Raw genomic sequence first — 26004 nt, 5'->3', positions numbered from 1 at the left:
CCAGAAAGGATTGAGAGCAGGCCTGTGCAGAGCTTGTTGGAGGCCCAGAGTGGGAGTCTTGTTAGAATAAAGTTATAAACTCAAACAAAGAAGCAGCTGGTCTCTGACACCCACTCGTCCTGACCAACTTAGTCCTTCAAAACCCAGGGCAAATGTACCCAGCTGCCACCCTCCTCTGCACAGGCCTGGCAGGGAGAGACCCTGGTCTGAAACCCTGGATGATACTGTTCTAGATGAACCTCAGTATAAGGCTGCTTCCTATATTTATATTAGGGGAAGGACCATAATTCAGTGGTAGAGCATCTAATTCCAGTTCAAATCCATCCCTAACACACACACACAACCAAAACCAAAACACAATTGCAGTTCATCTAAATCTTGCTTGGTCGCTTACACTGCACTTCCTATATACATTTTAAACAAGATTGTATCTGTGTAAGCGATGGAAGTCAATCAATGAGATTTTATTATTATTTTCATATTGAGATATTTGTAAAATTAACTTGGAAGAAATTCTTCCATTTCTTCTTCTTTTTTTCTCTTTTGTTCCTTTTTTCATATATATGTGCTTACTTGAAATATATATGTATGCATTTTTGATATTTTGTAACAATTATGTCAAATAAACAATAATATTTTCTTAAATAAACAAAAATAAAAAATAAGAATTGCTTGGCACCCCACCTCCTCCAGTACTCAGGATGTTGCAAGCTGCTGTGCTGAAGTATAAAATATGCTTAAGAAGACGAAGAAAACATCAAGCAACACTCAGATCACTATGAATTGTTGAATTTATCATCCCAACAATTGTCATCTTTAAGCTTGAAGAGCAAAAAGGTGTAAAAGAATTAACTTGAAGATAAACAGTAAGAGCTGTTCATCAGGAAGTTGTGGAGTCTCCTTCCTTGGAGGTTTCTAAGCAGAGGTCAGATGGTCACCTGTCCATAGATGCTTTAGATGAGATTCCTGTGTTGCAGGGGTCCCTTCCAGCTCTCAGCTTCTATGATGATTCTATAAACCAGAAATCATTCAGAGTTCTACCCCAAAATGAAACTAATTCACGGTCAGCTCACTCAGTAATAAAAGGAACTGCTTAAAGGTGCTCATCAGAGTTCTTTGAACTAGTTCATTGAACTTTGTTATTCTAAACTAAACTAAACTAAACTATTTCATTCCAAGCAGTGCCTTCTACCATTTCCTGTGCCTCAGTTTCAGTCCTATAAACATCAACTTCTGATTTTTATTGCTTATCCAAAGGCCACTGCCAATCATCATCTGAGCACCAGTAATTGGGTGAGGAGTAATTAGACACGTCCGGCCCCCTTGAGTAGGGATGTCAGAAATCCAGTGAAAGCAGAAGCAGGAACAAAAATTCCTGTTGTCTGCTTATTCGTCCCATGTCCAGAATGGAAATCCATCCATCAAATACAATTGGTATTCACTGTTGTTGTTGCTTTATGTCTGCAAAAATGATAGATAATTAATTATGTCCCCGCCTCCCATTTGCATTGTGTTTCCTTTGCATTGAAATGATTGAGGTGGAATAACAACATTGTTTATGTAATTAATTACATAATTTGCCACAGCAGACGGTGATGCGAATAATGTAGTTTTGGACAAAAGATGAACTGCAGTGGAATGGAAACAGTGCTGCATGAAATATTTAGGGCTTGATGAAAAACAGTTACCTGGTGTTCTGGAAGATGGACAGTTCTGTTCTGGAGGTGAGGGTGGGAAATAGGCATGGGGGATATTCATGCTACAGTAATCTTTCCAGGGCATGGGTAGGCAAACTAAGGCCCAGGGGCCAGATCCGGCCCAATCGCCTTCTAAATCTGGCCCGCGGACGGTCCGGGAATCAGCGTGTTTTTACATGAGTAGAATGTGTCCTTTTATTTAAAATGCATCTCTGGGTTATTTGTGGGGCGTGTTGGGATACTGCCAGGGAGACAAAAGCCATTATGCCCCCACGCTGTCTCCGGACGTCCATCGACCTCCTGTAGAAACGCAGTATCAATCAATTAGCGACATGAGCTCTCGGAAATAGCTTGCCACATTCCAGAGCTGATGCACGCCCTATCAGCAGAATTCGCACAGCGAAAGATGCACGCAGGAGAGCATTATTTACAACTTTATTCAGTGTTGGTCAGAACAAAGAAAACATGACTGCCTGCTTCAATGTCTCAGGCACAGAGAGAGAAACGAAAGCAAAGACACAACAGAAACATCCTGTGAACAGGAAATACGCAGGCTGTGACACAAACATCCTGCTCCCTTTTAAGGTGGAATGGAAATATCCTAACAGGGCCTGCCTGTTGTTTTTACATGAGTAGAATGTGTGTTTTTATTTAAAATGCATCTCTGGGTTGTTTGTGGGGCATAGGAATTCCGTTCATTCCCCCCCCCCCCAAATATAGTCCGGCCCCCCACAAGGTCTGAGGAACAGTGGACCAGCCCCCTGCTGAAAAAGTTTGCTGGCCCCTGTTCCAGGGAGTAAGTGAGGCTTAAGTTGACATAAAGTCATTTGATTTAATTCACATGTGTTACATTAGTTTGATTAATTTTACATAGACCAAGTGTAATATTGAGTTCATTATCTTAAGGATCACCGAAGTCCTCCTTTGTCAAATTCATGCCTACCTGATTCTCCTTCACCTGCGACATTTGGAGAATCAATGCAAAGATGTATATCCATAGACCTATTAAGCAAATGGATAGTGCTAATCCTGACTCCCCTTACCTGCAATGTGGGGTGCTTAAATGATTTCATTTAGATAATGTTGTAAGCTGTTCTTTCCTAACTGGACATAATTGGAGCAAGTTTATGATTAGACTCATGTATTTGTTGCCGTGCTCTATATATATGGAAGTGGAGCTAATCCACATCTAGCCCTGCATTTTCTTCATAGTTCATTTTGTGATTTGGTAGTGCTTGATAAGAGTATTTCAATTCTGAGCATGCCTGATTTCAAGGTGGAAGGGGGGATGATAAATTTAGAGTGTGTTATAGACCTTTATTCTGAAATTTAGTTCATGATCCAAGCATTAAAATCTTCAAACAGCCTAATCCTGGAGGGAAATGACTGTATTTTTCAGACCATTACGAACAATTTGCACAATAGCGACCCATGATAAAGCAAAAAGGAGTTCAATACTAATGAATCTTTAGTCTCTCTCTTTCTAGGTTAAAACTGCAGTTCCTGTTTCCATTCAGATATGGAAATTCGGCAAAGCCTCTCACACCTCTTCTTCTCCCTCTGCTCTTTTTCATTTTTGTCTCCCGTGGAGACATCCTCCGAAGGGAACTCAAAACTACTGGAAATAATAAAATGAACAAAGCAGGGAAAAACAGTTGCTGCTCATGCTTGAAAGAAGCCTATTTGAAGTTCAGCTTCTCTAAAAGCACTGGACAACTATGGCAGGCAGCAGCATGTGAGATTAGCGCCAATTCTTTTCTTGGGAGGCTGGGCAAATCAATGCAAATGCAATTCAAGAAGGGGCTGCAGTAATCCCAAACACACAAATATAAAGTGCACCATGTCCCACGCTCTCCCTTACAAATCATCATCTGGCCCCATATCTCTCAGAGCTTTTGGCTTTATGTCCCTTCTGCTTAACGTTCTCCCTTTGCTCGGACCATCATTCTTTTTAAATGCTGCACACTTACGTAAACATTTTTCTTTTGACTAATCTCACAAAAAGAAAAAAGAAAAACGAGACTTGGCAAAACAATAGATCTCTCTCACCTATGAAATACTGAGTTTTTGGGGGGAAGAAAAAAAAAGCAACATAAACATATGGTCGTGGGTTTTGTATGCATGCATGCATTTATTTATTTATTTAATAGATTTATATATCTCCTTTCAGTGTGGTGTAGTGGTTAAGAGCAGTGGACTTGTAATCTGGTGAACCAGGTTCGATTCCCCGCTCCTCCACATGCAGCTGCTGGGTGACCTTGGGCCAGTCACAGTTCTTTGAAGTCTCTCAGCCCCACTCACCTCACAGAGTGTTTGTTGTGGGGGAGGAAGGGAAAGGAGAATGTTAGCCGCTTTGAGACTCCTTCGGGTAGTGATAAAGCGGGATATCAAATCCAAACTCTTCTTCTTCATCATAATCATCATAAGATCTCGGAGCACTTCCCAAGATCAAATACAAGGTCAAAGCACAAATAAATAGTTAAAACAAAAACTAAACAATAACTTCCCCTCCCACAAACACATTTAAAAAGCTGTAGAATATTACTGAGCCAAATTTATTGGAGACAGCCACCTTTTGGGGTGGAGGTCATTGTTCCTTCCCTTTGGTTATATTTGTGGCTATGCTTGCCCTTAGGGGTCGCAGGTGGCGCTGTGGGTTAAAGCCTCAGCGCCTAGGGCTTGCCGATCGAAAGGTCGCGGTTCGAATCCCTGCGGCGGGGTGCGCTCCTGCTGCTCGGTCCCAGCGCCTGCCAACCTAGCAGTTCGAAAGCACCTCCGGGTGCAAGTAGATAAATAGGGACCACTTACCAGCGGGAAGGTAAACGGCGTTTCCGTGTGCGGCTCTGGCTCTGGCCAGAGCAGCGATGTCACGCTGGCCACGTGACCCGGAAGTGTCTCCGGACAGCGCTGGCCCCTGGCCTCTTAAGTGAGATGGGCGCACAACCCCAGAGTCTGTCAAGACTGGCCCGTACGGGCAGGGGTACCTTTACCTTTACCTTTATGCTTGCCCTTAGGGGATGTGTTGGTTTTATTAGTAAGCATTGCTAGAGTTAGAATCATATAATTGTAGAGTTGGAAGGGACCCTGAGGGTCATCTAGTTCAACGCCCTGCAATGCAGGAATCTCACCTAAAGCATCCATGGCAAATGGCCATTTTTGTTGTTGTTTTTCAGAATAAGCTTCTTCATTTAAAATTTTTAATATTTAAATTAAATTAATGAGAATACATTCTGGAGAAGGAACGGGAGGCTTCTATGTTTGGGGTGATTTATATGATATTGCTGCATTTGATTTTTGTAATTGTGCCCTTGCATTTCAATTTTATTGTGGCCTTTATTGGGTCAGTTGAATTGGGGATAGTCTTTCTGCCTAGGATGGGTGGTTATGGTGGTGGAGAGAGTTGCATTCCTTTTTTGCCCCTACTAAATGTAGAAATTGGGAGGTGTGCATGTTTCATCCTATGAAAGGGTTCCATGTAAATAAGTAAGTAATAAGTAAAGGCACAATTCATCCTAAATTGAGCTTTTTTTTTAAAAAAAAAAAAAAACCACTTTACTTAGTTTGTGTTGTTTTGTGGTTCCTGGCAGCAGTAAACATAATTCTGAGAAAGACACACACACACACACCCCAGATTTCATCACCATCCTCTATTTATTTTTGTGCCACTTTTTCACTTGTTAATTCCCAAAGTGGCTGATGACATATCAAATGAACAATAAATGTGACAATTCAAAACATTGCAGGAAGAATTATAAACTGTTTTATTAGTAAGTACCAAAAAGAAAAAAGAAAAATCAATCCATACAGCATGGTATATAAAACAGTACAGATAAGTCAATATAATTACATAACTGAACTTAAACACTCTTAGAATTACAGCTCTGTGAGTCTCCCAGCAACTCTCACAGCTGTCCATGGAGGCACAGGTCAATTCTGTGTCCAGGGCAGCTGTTTACCAGCTCCATCTGGTACGCAGGCTGAGACCCTATCTGCCCGTGGACTGTCTTGCTAGAGTGGTGCATGCTCTAGTTATCTCTCACTTGGACTACTGCGATGTGCTCTATGTGGGGCTACCTTTGAAGGTGACCCGGAAACTACAACTAATTCAGAATGCAGCAGTTAGCTGGTGACTGGGAGCGGCCACCAAGACCACATAACACCGGTTTTGAAAGACCTACATTGGCTCCCAGTGTGTTTCTGAGCACAATTTAAAGTGTTGGTGCTGGCCTTTAAAGCCCTAAACGGCCTCAGTCCTGTATACCTGAAGGAGCGTCTCTACCCTCATCATTCTGCCTGGACAGTGAGGTTCAGTGCCAAGGGCCTTCTGGCAGTTCCCTTGCTGCGAAAAGCCTGGTTGTGCATAAATGTAATGTAACACTGCCTCATCATTGCAAATTCCTTGCTGTTTGTTTCCCCCTTCCACTCCCTCCCGACAGTGTCATCTTGCAGAGATGTGAGGAGTGCAGGGTAAGTCTGTTTTTGCTCCTTCTGTCCCTAGCTAACCAACGTGACGGATGGCATTGCAAAAAGAGCCTGCTGCTTGGCATGGAGTCTAATTGGCTGTGATGGTCGGTGGCCGCAGATTTGTTTATAAACTAGAAAATCTACAAATTGCCAACCATCTGCACAGAACAGTGTGTTAACGAAGGCCTGTAGCCTGCAGATCCATAAGCTGATTACCTGCACGTTACAAGCCCTTCTTCTCCTGGTTTCCAGCTGAGGTTATCTGTCTGAGTTTGAGACATGGAAATAAATTGTTACTTCACTGCCTTTTGCTCATTCTTGTGGATCTGCAGAAAGACCTGCCACTGAACCTGGATCCTGAGCCCTCTCATATTTTGATGGAGACAGCTGATGCTGCCTTGAAATTTACCTGTTCTGCAATGCCAATTAGCTAGCTCTATGTGGTTTAGTTTAAGCAGCTTTGTGCCAGCTCCAGAGTGAAATAATATTTTGTCAGTGTTTCCGGGAATTCATATGTATATGAGATCCATAGCTTGTTGCTTCTGAAAGATGTATATGAAATATTAGGAAGCTTGAGGCTTCTTTCTGCTTCAAGTCTAGAGAGAGGCTGGGGAGTCCCTCACCACAACTCTCTTCTAAGAGGCTGGCTTAGTTTGCATGTAATACTAAGTTATAGTTTACTGCAGGGATCGGGAAGCAGTGGCCCACCAGATATTGATGGACTTTAACTTCCATCATCCATGACCATGGTCATGATGGTGGGGATTGCTAGGAGCAGGAGTCAAATAACACCTGGGAAGACTACAGGTTCCTCATCCCAGGTTTATCATTATGAAGACAAACCTAAATGAGCCTCAGGCTTGTGTCATGCATGGCAGTGAGAAAGAGGCGACCCGAAGCTTCTGCCTCCAGTTTATGTTATGTTTGGCATGCCATTTCAACCATAATCTGCAGTCAATCTTTACTATGGACTCTTGAAACAAGCCGGCTTCATGAACCCTCATTTGAACTTGGCTTGCTTCCACTAACAGTAGTTAAGATCAATCACAGTTTGACTGCTTTGGGGTAAGATGGCAAGCTGTGGCTAATCAGAAAAGGATGCAAAAACTGTCAGACTCCTTGCAGTCAAGCTAGAGGAGGTGGGGTGAATATGAGAGCCTAAAGACTGGTTTAGCATTATGGCCATATCAGCGCATTGTTTCAGTTTTATTAGGAAGGAAGGAACATAAGAAGGGTTTGCTTCTCTTGCTCTGAAGATATCCCACATTTGTTTGTGATCTCCATCATTCAGCAGGCCATTGGTTGTTTTGTGACCAAAGAAATCCCATGGTACCAATTTTTTTTTTAATGTTTATCATACTTTTCCTTCAAGGATCTTGGGACTGCCAACACAGCTTATCCTCACAATAAATATGTGAAGTAGTTGAGAGAAAGTGAGCATAATTGCCAAATGAGGGTAGAATATTAATTGGTTAATATCATTCCTCGAGATTTTGACTAAATTTGTTTAATGCAGATATGCATCCTCTCATTTTTGTCCACCTTTGATTACTCAGTTCGATTCTGCTTCTGTATGTTTGTATATGTCTGATTTTCTTGTTGCAGTCTATTGGTAACATTCATGTTTCACAATTTTAGTTAAATTCTGAAATAAAAAGTAAGGTGTATTCACATACATGCAAAAAATGCAGCGGTTAGAACTCAAATATCACCAAATAACCATCTTGTCAGTTCCAGGATTTTGCAACAAGGCGTTCCCACTTTCCTTACCCTGTGACCCCCTAAATATGTTCTAGGGGTTTCCCCAACCTGCTCTAACAGATTGGGGGAAAGGTACAGGGGGTGATGGGGGAAAGTCCCATTGTGCAAGTAGAAATTCTGGACCTAATGGGACACATTAATTGGATATCACCCAATGTGTGAAAAGGCCCTTAAGGACAGTTGTGGATTAATCTTTCATTTAAGAACAGTCCTTCTATATGTTATCAAAGGTGCATTGAGCATAGCATCTTCTTTTCCATAATGTCTAACTAGATTTTTCCAGGAAGTCCACAAGCAGGTCATGAAGGTAGAAGCTCTGAGCTGCTGTTGCCTCCTCAGTGGATGTGAAAGGCTGTAACTTGTTTGAACTGATATTCATTGGCATGGCGTCTCTGAACATGGAAGTTCCATGTAGCCATCATTGTTGACTGGGCCAAGCCCACCATTAGGCAAAGTGTAATGATTTCCTCAGGCAGCAGATGCTAAGAGGCAGTGGAGATAGCCCTCCTCAGCCCTCCAGTGCTGCAGGGCAGAGCTTTGTGTGCCATTTAGTCTGTTCTGTACCAGCATAACTACTTTGTTGCCCTCAAGTATGCTAGCTTATTCCAGGTGGCTTCTGTATGTGGAATGGAGGGCTGCCATCTTTGCACTTTGCCTCAGGTAGCAAAATGTCTTGGCCCAATACTGATAATTGATCACTGTTGTGCATGAATTTGTCTAACCCCCTTGCAAATTGTAGCAGTAAATTTTATACAATGAACATACGATATGGAAATATGCTTTCCTCTGTCTGCCCTGATTGTACTGCCAATCAATTTCAGTAAGTGACTAATGTTATCCATCATCTTCAATTCTGGAGAGGTGGGATATAAATAAAGTAAATCCATCCCATTAATCCACCCTTCATGTTTTATCTCTCCAGGTGGAATGGCTGAAGAATGAAGAACCCGTTGATGCTGAGCAGGATGAGAACATTGACACCCGAGCAGATCACAACCTGATCATCCGCCAAGCGCGCCTCTCTGATTCTGGGAACTACACATGTATGGCAGCCAACATAGTTGCCAAGAGAAGAAGCCTGTCAGCCACTGTTGTGGTGTACGGTCAGTGGGTGTGAAATGCTATAACTTCTTTGCTTGCAAATGCTAACCAGTTGATTGGTACAGTTCACAAGTTAAACAGCCCTGTCATCTTCAGATGAAAGGCAGTATACAAATTTTATTAAGAAATAATAATAATAACACTGTCATTAAGTATAAGCATTATTTCTAGGGCTTGGGCTTGGCATAACTAGTGGGTTCTATGCAGATAAGAAGACTTATCAGATTGTTTGACACTTTTACTTGTCTCTCTGTGTGTTTTCTCTTCACAGAAACACAAGTAAACAAAAGCATCAGACAATCCGATTGATCTACCTTCAACATTTAGGAGAAACAAAACAAAACAAAAAGTAAATGAATTCAAGATCGGAAGAAATGCTTAGACGTCCCTTCTGAACTCAGTTTGTGAATGGGAAGGAATTCATTTTAGTTACATTTGTTTCATTATTCTATTGATCATGAAATGAATGTATGTTCCTCCTTCACAAGGCTAAAGCAGAGTTTAGAAGGTGCTTCTACTGTACATGTGAAAAGGGACTTCTTGGATCGAGATTGCTTGGTATTTTTGGATTCCACCCCCCTCCTCCAAATACTTATCTGTGATTAATGATTAGTAGAAAACCCCTCCTTAGCTATTCTAAAAATATAATTTGGACCAAGAAATTGTGATATGCATTTTAATTAGTGAATAGAATAAACAGTTAACAGCAAGATCAATTTAAAAGCCATTAAACAAAAGCTTTTAAACCCCATTGTTTGATTGGCAGTCCCAGAAATTCACGAGAATACTTGGGAGCACACCTCCTTGATAACTTAACACCTATTTCACTAAAAAGCCATTACAAACTGGCAAGGTCCAATATATAGTGTTAACTGAATATGTGAAATAACTAATTACCGAACTGACTTGGCGACAATGTTCACTACAGTGCTTAGAAAGTGTCAGTTAGAAAGGAACTAGTTCTATTTCAAGTTCATGCATTCCAAAAAGGAACTCATTCCTATTAAAGTTCATACTTTTACAAAACAAACTGTTTCGGTCTGAGTTCATCTGGATGATTTCTTTTTAATTCATGAGAAGTTTATCCTCTGCAAAAAAAACTTTTTATAAATCAGCATTCAGAATGTTACAAGCTGTTGCGCTGAAATATTGGGTTCAAAAGCAAATCAGAGGCCACACAAGTAAGACATTTTTAAGACTGAATATCATCTAGTGAAGCTTTCCCCATAATTGTGTTTCCATAACAGAAAAGAATTACCCTGTTTAATGTGTGCCAGTCACACAGCTCTAAAATGCACTGCTCCTGTTGGAGGAGAACAAATCTCTTCACCAGGAAATATATGGGAAGTGCCTCATATTGCTTCCTTCTGATTGCTTAGCAGCAGTGATTAAATGACTAAACATCCTTAGCAATAGCAATGTCTCCATATCTTCCCAATAAGCTTTAGGAAATTGTCTCCACACTTTGCTTTCTAACTTTTTTTCTAGATGTCTGATTGAAGCACTTTTTAAAAAGAAAAGTATGGGAGCTATTTTCAGATGTAGGTCAGAGACTTTTCAACTAGCTCAGTAAACTTCTTTGGACTGAGCTACTTCATTCCAAGTGCTGAATCATTGTGTGTCTTTGGTTGTGGTTGGGTTTTTGTTTTTTTTGAAGGATGGCATTCATTATGAAATAAAGGGGAAAAGAAAAGAAAAGAAAAAGGAAGTGTGGGGGTCTTAAAACGCCCCACAAACAACTACAACACTGACCACAAACTGGCAACGAAGTTCAAAGAGAACAGATGGCGAGTCGTTCTTGGCCCATGGCCAAGGGGGTTCTTAAGGGGGTGTTTTATGGCAAAAATAAAATGGATTTTGTGGCAAGTTAAAAACAAACAATTTTAGTATGGCATAATCTTTTATAGAGTATATTCCACTTCATCAGATTTAAGCCATTTTATCCAGGTGTGTGTTCAGATAGACACATGGGGTTTTTTTGTGGGGGGGAGTAGTAAAAGTGGGTTCAGAGGGAAATGAAATGCAGAAAAGTACAGTGATAATTACATACTTAACAACGCTGATTCCCTAAACAGTTCTCAATGTCACAGGCAACTATTTTATGAATAACCACTGTTAAGTATGTAATTATCACTGTCTGTACATTTTCTGCATTACATTTCCCCTTGACCTCACTTCACAATCTGCCAAGTGTATATATACACCTAAAATTCAGGATAACACTTCATGCTACTGATGAAATGGACCATAATCCACGAAAATTAATACAATAGTAAATTAGTTCACCTTTAAGGTGCCAGAAGACTCTTTGTGTTGCATCCAATGCAAGTTCTACTCAGAGTAGACACACCGAAGTTAATAAAGATGGCCAACTGTTTGCTCAATCTCCCTCCTCTGGATTTTCCTAGACAAAACTGATCTTAATTTATATGTTATTGCTGTTAGCCACCTTGGAGGGCCATTTGGTGGAAAGAGGAGAAAGAAATGTAACAAATAAGCAAATACTAAAAAAAGAATTACCCAGGGCCCCATTTGCAATATTCATTTAAAGCAGAGGGAGGGTGGCAGAGATAGGAGCATAGGAAATTGCTTTATACCAAGTCAGACTTGCAGTAACTCTCCACGGTTTCAGACGGGGGTCTCTCCCAGACCTACCTGAAGATGCTGGGGACTGAATTTCTTCATGCAAAGCAGATGGTTCAGCATCTGGATGTTGCCACATGGAGAAGATACTGTCTACACAGACAGACCATTGGTCCATGTAGCTCAGTCTTGTCTGCCCTGACTGGCAATTACTCTCTATGGTTTCGGACAGGGGACTTTCATGTGGCACTCGACAGATTACCCTTAAGGTAATGTGGCCCTTGGTGGGAGGGGAAGTTCCTCCTGCCATGGGTCAGTCAAAATAAAATTGTGCATCTATGGTTCCTTGTAACAGCTCTTTCTCTATAGGAGAGCTTGTTATTCAAACTTAGTATGGACCCCTAATGTTGCTTTTCAAACAGCCATATCTGAACTGGAAGAGAAAGTTTCTGCCTCTTTTGTGCTTGACTGCCTTTGTTCTCTTTAAAGTGCAGAATTATATTTCATTAAGTCAGATAGATGCCTAGACAACCTCCGTTCATTATTATTTTTTTTGCCTTTTGAGGAATCTGATTGTGCCTTAAGTGGAATGTGTTTGGAGAGAATTAGGGTGGTAGCCTCTCCTTTCTCAAAAACCATCTCCCTGTCATCCTCAGCACCTCCTGGCATATGAGTCTGCCTCCTTCAAACATGACCACACATTGACACCAAGTTCTTTAGATAATTGCATCCCAGTGTTATTTAGGCAGCAGTGTCTACAACTGAGCTTTGGAATTTAACATGCAGGATTTTTTTTTTCTTTTTTCCTTTTAAAAAGAGAGCTTGAGAATGGAAGGGCATGAAATGAAGGTTTGTTCTTTTCAAATGTTAATGTGATCTCCATCTCCTCCCTACTCCCCCACCTCCCTATATGTGTTCTGGTTGCAGTGAATGGAGGCTGGTCTTCATGGACAGAGTGGTCCAACTGCAACGTACGATGTGGCAGAGGATGGCAGAAGAGATCACGGACCTGTACAAACCCAGCTCCTCTCAACGGAGGCGCCTTCTGTGAAGGAATGTCTGTGCAGAAAATTACCTGCACTTCACTGTGCCCTGGTGAGAGGTGGTATTTATTACTATTTATTTAGAGTAATAAAGGCTAAAAGGCTCCTGGGGTGACTTGTTGTTGTTGTTTAGTTGTTTAGTAATGTTCGACTCTTTGTGACCCCATGGACCAGAGCACGCCAGGCACTCCTGTCTTCCACTGCCTCTCGCAGTTTAGTCAAACTCATGCTGATAGCTTCGAGAACACTATCCAACCATCTCGTCCTCTGTCTTCCCCTTCTCCTTGTGTCCTCAATCTTTCCCAACATCAGGGTCTTTTCCAGGGAGTCTTCTCTTCTCATGAGGTGGGCAAAGTATTGGAGTTTCAGCTGAGTATTGGCGTTTCAGTGAGCCTGGGGTAACTTACGTACAGTCAAAGCAAGACAGTCCCTACCTGTAGGCTTACAATCTAAGCACACACACCACACAAGGCAAAAGGGACTGGGAGGGAAGAGGAAAATCCAGACACAGGCACCAGTTTCTAAACAGTTGTTCTTCTAATAACCACCTGGCACTGTTCAGAGGCAGGAAGTGCCTAATGGAACTAAGCCTCTGGCAGAGCTGGAGACATGAGCCCTGGGTCTTAACTCTCCCACTGAGGCAGCCTGGTGGAATGGCTGCCCCAGGTAACAGTTGAGGAGAGAGGAGGCCTTGTGGAGCAGAGCCAATGGGATGAGGTCTGACAAGCCTACATTTACCGGTTAATGGTTCACAGGCCCAGTTAACTGTAGTAGAAAGATGATCTTGGAAAACTGCTACAAGGTGATACAAGGAAACTCAGTTAGGGGGGAGTTGAGAAAGTCAGTTAACAATGGAATTTAAAATAAACTTTAGAAGGAATATGTGTCCTTTTTATTTTTTCTTTCTTTCATGTAGTATTGTAATGTGTTTTCTTTTGTATGTTTTATATGTTATATCTGTTAAAATCAATGAAATTTTTGGGAAAATAATAATAATAAATGGTTCACAGGCCCATGGTTGAAGTTGGGGAGATGGGGCTGTTATCCTCTTGAGCTCTTTGCAATATGCAAAATAAATTCAGTTCATTTTACATTCTCATGCAGACATACCTAAGGACAGAGTTTCTGAAACAATGCATGAAATGAAATATGCTGTCCTTGGAAATTCACACTTTTTCTTTTTTCTTTTTGGTGATTTTTTTTTTTTTTACAATCAACTAGTTTATATAAAATTTGTTAGGGGAAAGTGTGCATTTTGATGCATATCTGTGAAGAAACACTCACACAAAATGCTTGGAGAATGTGTTTATTGGTGAAAACTGCATACAAAGGTGTGTATTATTAGTTCACACTAAAATGCTGATGAATTTTCATGGATTAAAAAAAATCGCAAATGTTTTCCTTTTTTAAAAAAAACATGTTAGCCTACAATCCATTACATGATATACTAGGGAGTGTGGCCAATGGTCATCTATGTGTTTTCCTGTATGTTTGAGGTTTCCACCACCACCCAAAAAATGAAAATTTACCAATATGCACTGTCCAGTTTTAAAAATGCATGCATACTTTCTTTAGGTTTCATTATCCAAAACTCATTGAACACTGTGGGTGTCTGTTTCATATCTATGGGCTTTAAATTGGAATTTATTGAATCTAGCATTTCTTTTGAACTGCTTCTGTTAACATGCATAATTGGGACACGGGTAACATGAAAAAGAGCTGGACAGGGAGTTCCAAAGACTGTAAGACAGGAAGTGAGCTGTTCTAAGCCAGTTGTTAGACATATTGATCCTGAATATCTTATGGGCATTAGCAAGAGAACTGCAAGGCTAGCTGTCATGTTTCAGGCACATGTCAGAATTATCTCAACCCCTAGAGCTGATTGGACCTTGGATTTTTGAACCGTTATTCGCTTCATTCTAAGGGACTGTTCAGACATAATGCCAACCATGGTTTGGTCAAGTTTGAAAAACCTCATGCATACATGAGTGGAGTGGAGCTGAGTGGAGTTGCTAAGGCTTGTTTTCTAGCAAGTGGGTCACTGTTGACTAGGCAGGAGAAGAGGTTGGTGAGGTGCAAATGCAGAAGCAGGATTGGCTCCACAGGCATGTTTGCACTGCTCCAACCTCTCCTTCCTGGTTAGCAATGGCAGCCCACTTGCCAATATGATAGCACAGTAGGTCTGCTTCATCCTGTGAGCCACTTTGGGGCTTGAGTAGAGCAATAATGGACCCCAATGCATCAGCTCGTTCGACTTGGCCTTTCTACTGAAATAAACATTTTGGTATGTTTTGCATCCCAAATTGCTTTTCCTTCTACATCATGTGGACATGGGACATCATGTGATCACAGATTTCTCTAGTGGTTAATGATGAAAGCAAATGATGTAAAATTGGTCAACTATGAACCCTTTCCTATGATTCCAAATAAGTCTGAAAACGAGTCTCCAACTGTCAGCATTTCTCCTAAGATCATTTTTGCTTCTGCTTCTTTCCTCCTTCTTTTTTTGCTTCAGGCAATCTTTCTCTCCCTCTCAAAAACATTGTAGCTGCAGCCCAAATGAATGGGGGAAAATAGCACAGAAATTTGGGGAAGAGATACAACCTAAAAGAAGCCATTTAGGCTTCTCTTTGATAGCAGATAAATTTTAGCACATGTAATCTTGTACAGCAGTTTTGAGCTTTAAATTCAACTTCACTAGTTTTTTTGTGAGGTTTTTTCCCCCCTACAAAAAGATTTTATTCACCTTTTTTGCATGGTGTAATTGAGGTCTAGTATATAACACAAACAGATGGACCATTCAGCTTTATGTGTTCAGTTAATAGTTACATATAAACCTTCTGTGCACATACAAAGCTAGATGTCAGGGAGAAGAGTTCTAGCCTGCTGTTGTCCCTGACATTCTAGTTTTCTGTGGTTAGGGGATTATTCTATAGCAAAGCATTCAAACATGGGTTTTACTCCTGTAAGCTGAAATGTTGCAGCTTAGGGATAGTTATAAACACCTGCTGTGTTGCTGTAGTATAGCTTCCATACTCCTTGATCAGGCATAGGAAAATTCAGCCCTCCAGATGTTTTGGGACTACAACTCCCATCATCCCTAGCTAACAGGACTAGTGGTCAGGGATGATGGGAATTATAGTCTCAAATCATATGGAGGGCCGAGTTTGCCTATGCCTGTCCTTGATCACAGACCATACTGGCTGGGATTTATGGCATTCCACAACATCTGGAAAACAGCATGTTGGTTACCCCTAAACTAGAATATAGATTCCATGTTGCCAACAAGATACTGAGGTGAACAATGGTTTGTTCAAAAATGTAAGCTTTTGAACTTTCATTCTCTGCATCTTACTTGGAGATGAGGAGTTGGGGAGCAGGAGCATGTAAGCCTGAGGGACACTGCAGCTTATGCATGATCTAAAACAAGGTTTATGTATTCAGATTAGTTATACCTATTTAGGCTTAGTTATGCTAAGACATTGGGATACTGGATTATGTTAAATTAAATTTTACTCAAAGTCTGTTGATCTCAATGGTCCTCCTGAGGACACACACAGAATATATAACCATGAGTCACTGGACAGGAGGAACTATACATCACTGCTGGACTACACCTCCCATGATCCCTGACCATTGGCTATGGCTGATTGGCTCTGGAATCCATCAAGAACTAGAGGGCTAAAGTTCTTCACCATTGGATTAAGGGTTTGTCTTGATAACTGTGTGGGAGAAGTTGAATTCCAAGAAGTGTTTGAAGGCATTGCATGTGTGTTTTAAGAGGGAGCTCTAGATATAAAGAATGGAAAGTTTGCAGGTGATCTATGGTTGGTTGAACATTATGGAGCTAAAATAAATCAGATTGCGGGCTAGATCAGGGCTGGTGACTCAGATGATGGTGGACCAACTCCCATCAGCCCCAGTGAGCATGGCCAATGCAGGGATTATGGGAGTTGGGGGCAAACAAAATTTGGAGGGCCACAGGTTTCTCAGTTCTGGGTTTGATGGATCAGGGAATCACAGAGTTCAAAATAACCTCACATATCATCTAGTCCAACCCCTTGGTAATGGAAAATATTCATTACTACAACATCCCTGATAGGTAGCCATCCAACCTCTGCTTTTAAAACAAAACAAAACAAAACAAAAAAATCAAGCATATAATGGAGTGTCCACCACCTTCCAATGGAAGGGAAAATTGGGATAAATTTGAGAAATGATGGGGTAAGGATTTCATCTATCTTGCCTACATGGGAGTTCACCTATATTACCAAAGTGCCCCAAATGAGTTCTGGATCAAACAATCTGCCATTTAAAGCAACAGTTAATTCCTTCCTTTCTGTTTAGTGGATGGTGGCTGGGAGGTGTGGAGTGAATGGTCGGTCTGCAGTCCCGAGTGTGAGCACATGAGGATCCGGGAATGCAGTGCTCCACCTCCACGGAATGGTGGGAAATTCTGTGAAGGTCCAAGCCAAGAGTCAGAGAACTGCACCGAAGGACTTTGCATTCAAGGTAAATAGCTTTCATGGGAAATCAATGTCTTTTTCCCCTCCCTCTCTGTCCCTTAAATTAAGACTCACAGCCAAGTCTATGATTCATGTTGCAGACTGGAGAGAGTTGTCTGCAGTGAAATCAGTCGACAAAGGAGCCTCTGTGTGTGTGTGTTCATAGCTTTGAAATTCATTCTGCCGATGTCTTTTGCTTGGAGCTCAAATCCTTTGAAGTCCATAGAAAGGGTTATAATGGCTGGAAGGGAAGTTTTGGATTCCTCCGGTGGTGAATAATTTATCAATGATTACTTGGGATGGTCCAACATGTATCAGTTGCTCAGAAACAGATGGTGTCAAAGGAAGGTCGCACAGACTGAAAGGTACGTCCTTCTGTTCTTTGTATGTCCAGATTAGCAGTGAACCTACAGACTACTCTTTTGATTTTGGAATGGGGATGTTTGAAGAATTTGATCTTTGCAAATTCGTATGTGAATCAACTTGATCCACATCTCTCAAACTAATTTGCAGATTAGAATTTTGAGTGGTGTCTCTCTCCCCTAGCCTTAAATATGGATCGATGCAGAAATTGAATAAAAAGAAATGTACAAGTGGCATGGATCAGAAACAGAGAACAATTTCCTAAAATGGATTGAATATCAATACAAAGGGATGTTAGTAATTGCCAGTGTCAAACTCTGCCCTTCCCCCATCACCATTTTGCAGTTGGTGGGCCTCAGTCCTCTGAAGTGAGACCTAGAGATAGAAAGTTTGAGAACTGTAGACAATGCTGAACTAGATGGACCAATGGTCTTACTTGGTTATAAGGCAGAATTCTGTTTCTGTTTGGGGGTTAGCTGAAGGCACTGCTCAGGCATTCACATACCCCGTGCAGTTCTAGACATAGGGAAACATAAATTAATACTTATTGAAATAATTGGAAAAGAGATCTAGGACAGGAGATACCAACTGCTAGCTGGAATTGGATCTGGTAAAATGTCCCTCAACAAACAATGAACTGAGTGGGGAGGCAGAACCAGAGGTGACGGCAACTGAACAGAAGCCCAAACACGTTTGCAATCCTGACATCCCCGCAAGGCGAGTGAGTCTTGTGGCTGAGCCATGCTATACCGCATCTTTTAAAACTTGGCAGGCAGCATTTGGGAAACTTGTTGGGACGTCTTCGTTGCTTTTGTCCAATTCTGAGCATCTTGAGCAGATGTACCATGACTCTTGAGCCTCGTATCTGCAGTTGCGCCTGCACAGTTGCTTGCCTGACTGAGGATTTCTTACTTGCTTGTAAGCAAGAGCCTCCATCCACCTGTCAATCACCTGCTGTTATCATTCTGCCACTTCACGACTTCAAAGGGCCTCACTGTAATCGCTGATCAGCTGATCAGACAGAGCAAGCCTCCTTGAAGTTTGTTTGCAGATGGCAGACTACGCCTGCAAACTGACATTTTCCCTCTGAAGACTGGCAAGCTGACAGCAAGGCCCCTTAAGCCGCACTAGCAGGTTCCTGATGCGGAACTTGCTGGTGCAGCCAATCCCAGTGGGGCTGGCTGTCAGCGCTGATCAGCTCTTGTCAGTGAGCCCCACTAGCAAAGGAACCATCAGGAGCTCACTTTAAGTGTCTGATGGTTCCGTTGGAATCACACGCTTATCTGCCGCATGCCTGACATCACAGGTGAAGTCAGGTGTGGGGTAAGTGCATGTGGTTTTGAGAAAACGGCTTTGCAGGCTAAGTTGGAACTCATACCAGGCCTAAATAGGCCTGCAGGGCAGAGGTTACTAAACCCTTGCAAGCAATGATTGTTCTTGTAGAGCGAGACTCCTTGGTGTACAGACCTGTGAACATCTATTGAGTTCCCTTCCTATGAATCCATCATGCTGTTTTCTGCTTGATTGTCTTGCTGTGCAAGAAATGAACTCTTTGCTATGGGTACTCATTAGGTAAACCCCTGTATTTCTATGTGTATTTTTGCACTATGCATGTTGGCTAAAATGCATCACAGAGTCATAGAGGTGGAAGAGACCTCAAATGTCATCTCATCCAGTCACCTGCTGATGCTGGAAATCTACTGCTACTACACACCTTAAAGATAGCCACCCAGCCTATTTAGCAAACAAGAGTCTATCACCTTTTATCTGTTCCACTGTTAAAGCAGTTCATTCCACCAGGAAGTTTCTTCCTAATGTTGACTCAAAATCCCCTTTCTTGGAAATTAAAACTCAGTGGTTTGTGTCCTTTCCTCTGGAGCAAAAGAAAACAAAAATTGATCCATCACTTAGGTGGCAGCCTTTCAGATATTTGAAGATGGCCATCATATTGTCTCTTCCCTGGGGCACGCATGCCCAACTCCTTCAACCATTCCTCATAGGACTTGGTCTCCTTCCCAATCCTCCTCTGGACACATTCCATTTGGCCTAGTTTCCTTTTAAACTGCTGGGTAAAAGCTACTTGCTGCTTGTGGGATGAAAGACCCAAAAAACTGTGGCCATCCATAAACCCAAAACTTGCTCACAGCTGGACACAGCAAAGGCTGCCACCGAGAACCTCACTTTTCATTTAAGCGGGATAATGTTTGGATCCATACCTGTTAATATTTTACAGTTCTGGAAAAAACATGTTTTTGTGACAGAGTAACTCAGATTCTGATTCCTTGCATTTATCTTGCCCAAATTGTTCTGCTTTTGCTGGTTGTGATGAGGAACCCAGTGTCAGGCAGGGTGCTGAAGCTTCTGGAAGTTCGTTTTCATGTCTTTCCTCACAGCCCTAGTCCTAGACCAGATGGTGCCCTAGCCAGGAAGGTGGAATGCTTTTCAGCCTGAGGGCTACATTTCCTCATGGGAAATCTTCAGGGGCATGAAATCCAATGGAAATGGAAAAAGAAGTGGAAATTACCAATGTTCATTTATTCATTCCATGTCCAGAACAGAAATCAATACCAACTGACGTTCGTTGTTGTTTTCAGTCTGCAAATGATATGTAATCAATGGCATTTTGTCCATCATTTGAACTGCATTTCCTTTGCATTGAAATTAAAGGTGTGGAAACTATTACATTGTTAATTAACTTTAACTTGTGTAAATTGCATGAAATAATGGGACAGTGAGACAAATTAGGTAGTATTTGGTGGCAGCTGAACTGCAGTAGAGTGTCCAAAGTGAAAGAAACTAAAATGCAAAAAGAGGATTGTTGATGGCAACACATCTCACATACTCGAAAACCAACATTCCCCCAGGCTAGTCTCTAAAGTGAGGCCTTTGTGCTTGGATGCTTTAACTCAGCTCTGCAGCCAATTGAAACTATATTACATAAGGTGATCCTAGGCATTTCCCTTCCTATCTTCTCCCCTATTAGTGTACTGTTTGTTTGGTTACAGGCATCTGCTCCTCATGTAGCCACTAGCTTTAGTGAAAAGCTTGTGTTTAAATCCCATCAGATAGAACAGAAGGTCCTTGAGACAGGGGCAGCTTCAAATGTTGCCTTTTGCTTAAACTTGTAGAAAACAAAACCTTGACTTTTGTCCAGTTGTGCTGCTAGACACAAGCTCAAATAGCAGATTTCTTTCCAAAAGGATTAGTGTTGTATCAAGATCCAAGCTAAGGATGCACTGCTGGGAACATAGCAAAGCAAAAAATAATAATGAAATGAAATAAAAAATGAAAACTTTGTGCTTTGGAGATCCTGTTGCTAGTCATCCCTCCAAGAGTCAAGGAAATATTTTTTCCCCTTTTGCCAAGAGACACGAATGTAGAAAGTAGTTGTGTTTATTTCTGACAATGGTAAATGTGAAAAGGATCTAGGGGTCCTAGTAGACCACAAACTTAACATGAGTCAACAGTGCGGTGAGGCAGCTTTGCTCCTACCGGCTTCCTGGTGACTGCATTTTGAAATAATTGCAGTTTGTTTTGGATAGCATCAAAAGACCAATGCTCTTTGGAGTTGGAACTTTGTCCATCAAGTCTTGAAACTTTTGCCTGGTAAGACCACTGAGTTTATGTCCATGCACCTGAACAAAACTGCCACTCTTCCATTCTGAAACCATGGTAGTGGAATCTGAGCCATTAAGCCTGCATTCATACATACTTGTCATTGTATCCGCTTGCTTCTGGGTTTTGTATTTTTTGAGAGATGTTATCAGCTCCAGCGCTCCCCTTCTTGTGAAGGAGAGTGAGCCCTTGCAGGGGAACAGTGGAAAACAAGAATAAAGCTGAGATCAGCACAGGCTCCCTATGTCCAGCCAGTGTTACAGTCCTTTATCTGAACTAGGAATATGCATTTTATCCAGAACACCAATCTACCTCTCTTTGTTCAATCAGAATGAAATATTAAGTGAATATGTTTTCTCAACTATGTGAATTACGGTATATATATTTTTCTGGAAAATGGAGCAGTCTATTTTCAGTCTATGTCAGTTTGACATGTGCTTGTTCATTAGTCCACCGTGTCCCCTTTCTGTGTTAATCTGTGATTATTTTTTTTAAAAGAAAAGCACAGAAATTCGTAGGCAAATGCCCATTTTATTCTAAAGTTAGCATTTTGCAATACGTTTTGGTATTATTATTTCTTAGCCAAGATGACTCATTAGCCAAGAATGCTCATTTTGGAGAATTGTAGAATGGGAAGGATCAATATTGTGATCCATGCATTAGTCCACAAGTGTGGATCAGACCAGTTTGTACTGGAATTTACAGAAATAAAATTTCTCAAGTTCCCATTTCCCTTTACTCCTTTGTGTGTCACACTATATGTATACGTCAAATAATCTTCAGGCTTCCCATGTTTATTTTTGCTTTCTCAGCTGGTAGGAATTGGTGCAATTATCCTGTCTTGGTTCCTTTTCTCCACCTCTCTATCTCCCCTTTCCTTCTTGTTTCAATATGTGCCTTTCCAGCTCTGATTTTCCCCATGGGGAATTGTGAAGGAAACGTAGTGCAAAGCTTCAGAAAAGTAATCTCTGAGGCTATTTTTTTGGAGGCACAACTTGCTAACGCTGTTCCTTTCGCGAGGCCAAAAACATATGTGAACCAGTTCTGTCATTCAGAAGCAGAGTTTCTTCCCCAACTTCCTTGTTCAAACTTTGTGTTGGCAGTGCACGGCTGACAGTTGTTCCAGTCTACTCAGAGACTGGACAGGCTTTTGCTACCTGATCTAATTAAAAGAAGAGGGAGAATTAAAAGAAGAGGGAGAATGATAAAGGAGGGGGGAGCATATAAGGTGGGTTTACTGTTCATTTGGTCACTTTTGGTGGAAAGGTGTCCTTCGGCACCTTTGAGGGTGACGGTCACATGCTGAGGCTGCAGGGCACCTGGACAGGTACAGAGTGCCACTGAGGCTGTCCTGAGTCACCTGAGCAGAGTTATGGAGCTTTGAGAGTAAGGGACTTGCGAAGACTTCCCCACTTTTTGTTAAAATAAATAAATAGTGTAAGTTATAGGGAGAAGGGGCAGGGATGATCTGCAGCTCAGTGGCAGAGTACCTTTTTTCAATCGCCAGCATCTCTGAGAAGGGCTGGGAGGAATCTAATCTAAAGAGCTTCCAAAGCAACTACTCTATTCTGAAGTTAAAAATGGAAAGCGTAATGCTGGTGGTCAACAAAAGAGGTTTAAAGACTCTCTCAGGGCAATTTTTTAAAAAATGTAATATAAACACCAACAATTGGGAAACACTTGCCTGTGAGTGCTCCAATTGGAGAACAGCCTTTATCAAAGGTGTCATGGGCTTTGAAGACACTCGAACTCAGAACGAAAGGGTGAAACTAAGAGGAAGGCATGCTTGGCAAATACACACCGTGATCAACTCCTGCCTGGAAACCAATGTTCCCACAGTGGAAGGACGTGTGGATCCAAAATTGGCCTCCACAGTCACCTACGGACTCATTGTTAAAACTGTGTTTATGGAAGACAATCTTACTTGGCTACAAGGGATCGCCGAAGAAGAAGAAGAAGAAGAAGAAGAAGAAGAAGAAGAAGAAGAAGCTAAAGAGCTGGAATTACTAAGCTAGATGCACCAATGCCCGAACTCAGTACAAGGCAGCTTTCTGTGTTCCTATCTACTGTCCCTGCCCCAAGGAACCCCAAACAGGTTGTAATTTCTTTGTGTTGATTGCTGAGCCTCATCTCTTTCTATCTGCATCTGGCTGCATTCAACCCCCTGCCCCCAGCAGCACAGCACAGTCCAGTTCATGCTTGTTTGTTTATAACCTACCCCCTTCTGCAAGTGTTTTAAGGCTTGATGGGCTGAACTCTGGAACACAACACCAGCAAAGAGAATGGAGTAGTCAATGTGTCCCCCAAGTTTTTGGACTACAGTTTCCTGCATCCTTGATCTTTGCTGCCTAGACACTAGTGGAGGAAGGAGGTTCTGTGGGGTCGGTGTGCGCCAGGTGCCATTTTTGTTTCTGGCCCATGTAGGACCAGTCTAGATAGTTGGCTTTGGTGAAGACTTGACGTTTTCATCCCCAAAAAAGTTTTTGCTTTGAGTTCCTACTGAAATGAGGCTGCATTTTAATGTTGTATTTTAATCTTGTTTTTAAAGTTGTATTTCAATCAATTATTTTATACCTGGTGTTAGCCGCCCTGAGACTGGTCTTGGCTGAGGAGGGCGGGGTATAAATAAAATTAATTATTATTATTATAGCTCCACCCCTGAGTGCACAGCATGTGCGCCACTCCAGATGCCAGAGCAGGAACAGTAGTCCAACAACATCTGGAGGGCACCACCATGTTGGCTCTCCCAACCTAAGAAATGGGGAAAAAATTATTATTATTATTATTATTATTATTATTATTGAAATGGAAAAAAAATCAAAAAAACCCATTGCTCTGCAATTTGTATCAGTCAGTGGGTAGCGTCTTTATAGAACGTTTGAGAAATCTCATTGCAGGTATCTTATTAGAATGTATTTTGCCCCTTTCCTGCTGTGCCCTTAATGATAGAAGTTTGTCCTCAATATGCACAGCAGCTTTCGTTCTGACATTTCAGTCTTGAAGGGAAGAATTCCTTTCTGGCTTCCTTGGAAGAAGGCGCTTGGGTCAAGCTGGTATGCATACTTGAAATGCAAAGCTACATGTAGAACATGTGTCATCGCTCCCCCCCCCTCCTTCCAGTGCCTCAGTCTCCAAAGCAGATATTGTGTTACCTTTCATTTTGCATCTTTCCAGACACGTTTTCTGTAAATGGGGGGGGGGAGGGATTGAGCAGGTGTTCAAACATCAAACAGACAATTGCAGCATAAGCATGCATTAAAAGCACAGTGCAGTCTCCCACTGCTTAAGGGAGACCTTGGATACCACATTTCACTGCGTTTTGTGTGTGTGTGTGTGTGTGTTTTCGCTGGGTCTCTTCAAAAATAAGTGAAGGGCTGAATTAGTGTTCAAACTTTTTTTTTTAAAAAAAAATAGAATTGTGTATTAGTAAGCAGTAGGGAAATCTGCAAGAAAAGATGTAGATTCATCTTCCCTCCTAAAGGAGTCTCTCTTATGCATGCATCATGTGAAGGGGAATCATGAATAAAGTGAGTTAGCATATCCGTGATTCTAGATCTGCCCCTAACATCCACCTGTTAGGTGTGGTTGTAGGCATTTCACGCAGACTTTCCCCTACATTTTGGAACCCTTCAAGATAAGGTTCCTGAACATACTTGCTTGGAAGCAAATATCATTGAATTAAATAGAGTTAATCCTTAATATGGACGCGGGTGGCGCTGTGGGTTAAACCACAGTGCTGCTTGGGCTTGCCGATCAGAAGATTGGTGGTTCGAATCCTCGTGACGGGGTGAGCGCCTGTTTTTTGGTCCCTGCTCCTGCCAACCTAGCAGTTTGAAAGCACACAGTGCAAGTACATAAATAGGTACCACTCTGGCGGGAAGATAAATGGCATTTCAGTGTACTGCTCTGGTTTCGCCAGAAGCTGCTTAGTCATGCTGGCCACATGAACTGGAAGCTGTACGCCAGCTGCGGAAGTGCACAAATGCCAGCTCCCTTGGACTGTAAAGCGAGATGAGCACCACAACCCCAGAGTCGTTCACAACTGAACTTAACTGTCAGGGGTCCCTTTACCTTTGCCTTAAAGGTTGGCTAGGTTGGCAGGAGCAGGGACCGAGCAAAGGGAGCTCACCCCGTTGCGGGGATTCGAACCGCCGACCTTCTGATCGGCAAGCCCTAGGATCAGTGGTTTAACCCACAGCACCATCCGTGTCCCTTTACCTTTGCCTTATTCCTCAATAAATAGGCCTATGATTGTTCTGCACCTGGAATAAGATTGTCATCACATCCATAACTACTTCTAAGTAGATATATCAACTAATAGTTGACTTCTTGCATTTTTTGCAGCCACTAACACAGTGGTAACTCTGGTTACAAACACTTCAGGTAACAGACTCCGCTAACCCGGAAGTAGTACCTTGGGTTAAGAACTTTATTTCAGTATGAAAACAGAAATCTAGCAGTGGCGGCATGGCAGCAGTGGGAAGCCCCATTAGTTAAAGTGGTACCTCAGGTTAAGAATGGATTCAGGTTAAGGACAGACCTCCGGAACGAATTAAATTCGTAATCAGAGATACCACTGTACTTGTTTGCTTATACAGAACCATCTACTTGGTTTTTAAAAAGTGGTTTGATGAGTCCCTGCCACAAGGGGGTTACTGGACGCAGGTGGCGCTGTGGGTTAAAGCCTCAGCGCCTAGGGCTTGCCGATCGAAAGGTCGGCGGTTCGAATCCCTGCGGCGGGGTGCGCTCCCGCTGCTCGGTCCCAGCGCCTGCCAACCTAGCAGTTCGAAAGCACCTCCGGGTGCAAGTAGATAAATAGGGACCGCTTACCAGCGGGAAGGTAAACGGCGTTTCCGTGTGCAGCTCTGGCTC

The 26004-nt window shown here is 42.0% G+C and overlaps 1 protein-coding gene across 2 annotated transcripts in view; it reads left to right on the top strand.

Moving 5' to 3' along the window:
- Positions 1-26004, top strand: part of UNC5D (unc-5 netrin receptor D) — a 408173-nt gene that overhangs the window by 274016 nt on the left and 108153 nt on the right. For both annotated transcript variants that reach the window (XM_079954964.1, XM_079954963.1), the window contains exons 5-7: positions 8845-9025; positions 12534-12701; positions 16997-17161. In XM_079954964.1, coding sequence (XP_079811090.1) covers positions 8845-9025; positions 12534-12701; positions 16997-17161 — 514 coding nt within the window. The remainder of the gene's footprint in view (positions 1-8844; positions 9026-12533; positions 12702-16996; positions 17162-26004) is intronic.

The sequence above is a fragment of the Podarcis cretensis genome (assembly GCF_951804945.1).
Source record: "Podarcis cretensis genome assembly, chromosome: 15".
In the NCBI taxonomy this organism is placed as follows: Eukaryota; Metazoa; Chordata; class Lepidosauria; order Squamata; family Lacertidae; genus Podarcis; species Podarcis cretensis.
This window is presented reverse-complemented; position numbering and strand designations above follow the sequence as displayed.